At 34.1% G+C, this 2,953-nt stretch overlaps 1 protein-coding gene across 1 annotated transcript; it reads left to right on the top strand.

Moving 5' to 3' along the window:
* The first annotated feature begins 535 nt into the window (after nt 1-535).
* On the top strand, nt 536-1,782 carry LOC103499671 (small RNA binding protein 1). Its single transcript, XM_008462713.3, has 2 exons — nt 536-842; nt 1,147-1,782. The coding sequence occupies exons 1-2, from the start codon at nt 729-731 to the stop codon at nt 1,546-1,548; spliced, it is 516 nt and encodes a 171-aa protein (XP_008460935.1). The 5' UTR covers nt 536-728; the 3' UTR covers nt 1,549-1,782.
* Nucleotides 1,783-2,953: the final 1,171 nt, after the last annotated feature.

Genomic DNA, 2,953 nt, shown 5'->3' with positions numbered 1-2,953 from the left:
CTCTAAATTTAGTAATATTTGTGAATTCTTACTAAAAAATAATTAGTGCTAAAATACCGTTTTGGTGTTTTTTTTTTCTCTCTCTCTCGAAATTAAATTATTTTCTAAATTTTAATAGAACTTAATTTTAAGATTTATCATTTGAATTTGGATATTTAAAAATACATAGATTAAAATTCAATAAAGATGGCAAAAACAATACTTTACATTTTTAATTTTATCAAAATGAATCGAATAACATTTTAAAAAAAACACTATAATTTGGAGGTTAAATAAAAAATTTGATCCCTAATTTAGAGAAAGCTAAAATTACATAATCGCATAGAGAAAATTCTATCTTTTGATTTAAAATTGAAGATTTAAGATTTAAATTAAAAATAAAAACATGAATGGGTTGAGAAAGTAAATATGGAAATGGATGGGGAGTGGTTGGTGAAAGGAAAAGATATTTTTAAAAGTGGAAAAATATCTTAAACCAAAGAAGGGGCAGGCATAGACTTAAGCTAATGGAAGGATAAGATTTAAAAGGTGTATCCAAACAAGGTGCCAATCACACCGCCTTTTAAGTTAACCCTGATTTACAAAACAACCGCGTTTGTTCAATTTCCAGCAAACCCTAAAACTAACCCTAGTTAAATCTCCCCTTCTATATAAGAAACCCTAAACTTCTCCCCCATTTCATTCATTCTACTCTTCTTCTTAGGGTTCCTCTTTTCCTTCTCATTTCCATGGCTTCCTCCTCTGTTGAGTACCGTTGCTTTGTGGGTGGCCTTGCTTGGGCCACTGATAGTAATGCCTTAGAGAAGGCTTTCTCTCCATTTGGTGATATCGTTGAAGCCAAGGTCCGTTTGACGTCGAGATCTGGATTTGTTCCGAATCGGCTTTCTACATCCTTAATCTGATCTCTCAATCTGTGACTGTTTTGTGTTACTTTACTACTACTACTACTACTACTACTCTTGATATCTGTTACTTTTATTACTCTCCTTTAATCGGTACGTTTACCTTCATCCTGTTTACAGAGACGAAGAACGATCGGTTCCTTTTTTTTTTTTTTTTTTCCTTTTTGTTGATTTTTAGTTGTGTCTGTGTCAAATCGGTGTTGGTTCTGTGACTGATCTTATGTTTCCTTGTTTTTTTCATCAGATCGTTAGCGATCGTGAAACCGGAAGGTCGAGAGGATTTGGATTCGTGACGTTTTCTGAGGAGGATGCCATGAGAAGTGCTATTGAAGCAATGAATGGTCATATTCTTGACGGACGTAATATTACCGTTAACGAGGCGCAGCAAAGAGGTGGAGGAGGTGGTGGTGGTGGTGGTTACCGTGGCGGAGGCGGAGGTGGATACGGTGGACGTCGTGACGGAGGAGGAGGTGGAGGATTTAGCCGTGGTGGTGGTGGTTACGGAGGAGGTGGTGGTGGATACGGAGGAGGTGGTGGATACGGTGGTGGACGTGACCGTGGTTACGGAGGTGGTGGTGGTTATGGCGGTGGACGTGACAACAGGGGAGGTGGTGGCGGTGGATCTGAAGGTGGATGGAGAAATTAGACGGGGGATTATGATTTTTTTTTTTTAGCTTTTGGCTTCGAAATATTAGTGTGATGATGATAAGAAAAATCTTAGCAGGATCTTTTCTTTCGTTTTCATTTTGTGGCTTTGTTCCTGTTCCGTTTGGGTGCTCTCTTTTTTGACCGATTACCGATGGGTTTCGTGTTCCGATCAATGTTACCGATGATGAAAAAAATTACATAAGAAAATGAAGTACAGATCTTCGTTCTCGCACATCTTTTTTTTTTTTTTTTTCATTCCTCAATTATCCATTATTGAATTATACGCCAAGGTCAAATTATTCTTCCTCCAAAAATAGAATATCAAAAGCAATTCACCTTTTTCTTCATGTTGATGGTATTAAAAATTTTCCTTGTTTTGTAGAAAAATGGTTGGTTGGTTGAATGTTGTTTCGTTCTGATCCCTTTGTGACAGCTGGGAAAAAAATATCTTGGTTGATATTTTCATTTGTCAGAAATAATTTATGTATTAATTTGGGCTTTTTGTGGGGGGCCCACGACGGGGTCGGCCAAGTTGTGGAATCTGAATGATAATTGTTTTCGGAATATTCGTTATTTTAGTAATGTGATATGTCGTTTTGTTGTGATAGTGGAAATACTGTGGGCCTGTGGTTTGGTGACTTCTCACATGGGCCTGACTATTGGGCCGCGTTTGTTGTTTAAAATGTTGTTTATCTTTAGATTTGTCAGATTTTGTAATTATTTTGTTGCTTTGGTGGAATGATTTGTAATGTTGCGTTATTTGTAAGCTTTAATATTTTAATAAATTGTTGCCTTTTAAGAGATGCTTATAATTGTGAAATTATTTTCGTTTGTTTTTTTTAAATATTTGTTAATCTTTTTTACTTTATACACTTTGTTGGGCAAAAATAAGGGGATTGGGAATTGGAAAAAAGTGCTCGAAATAAGGGTTTCTTTTTTTTTTGTTAAATTTTTGTACGAGGGTTTTCTTTATTGAAATGTAATTTTAGTTGTTTTTATGTTATTTTCGTTTTCTAATTGTTTGGATTTTTTATTAAGAATAATCTTTAGTCATTTTAAAATATTTTACTTACCTCAATATTTGAAAATAGAAATTTGGTATCAATTTTTATGGTTGATTTCATTACTTATCTGCCGAAACTTGGGAGGGGTGTTTTTGGGTTTATATCTAGTGACCTCAACAAATACCATTTAATTTTAATTACACGAGTGAGTTTAATTTTGTTTGGATGATTTTTCACTTGGGTCAATTTTTTTTTATTACGATATTCGTCAACATGTAAAACTGTATCAAGATCTCATTTTTATTTTCATCTTTTTCCTATCATGGTATAATTTATCTTTTTCCTATCATGGTATATTTTATCAAGATCTCATTTTTATTTTCATATATTTGAATTTTT

The sequence above is a fragment of the Cucumis melo genome, chromosome 11 (assembly GCF_025177605.1).
Source record: "Cucumis melo cultivar AY chromosome 11, USDA_Cmelo_AY_1.0, whole genome shotgun sequence".
NCBI classification, from domain to species: Eukaryota; Viridiplantae; Streptophyta; class Magnoliopsida; order Cucurbitales; family Cucurbitaceae; genus Cucumis; species Cucumis melo.
Note: the sequence above shows the minus strand (reverse complement) of the source record. Positions and strands in the feature narration are given on the sequence as shown.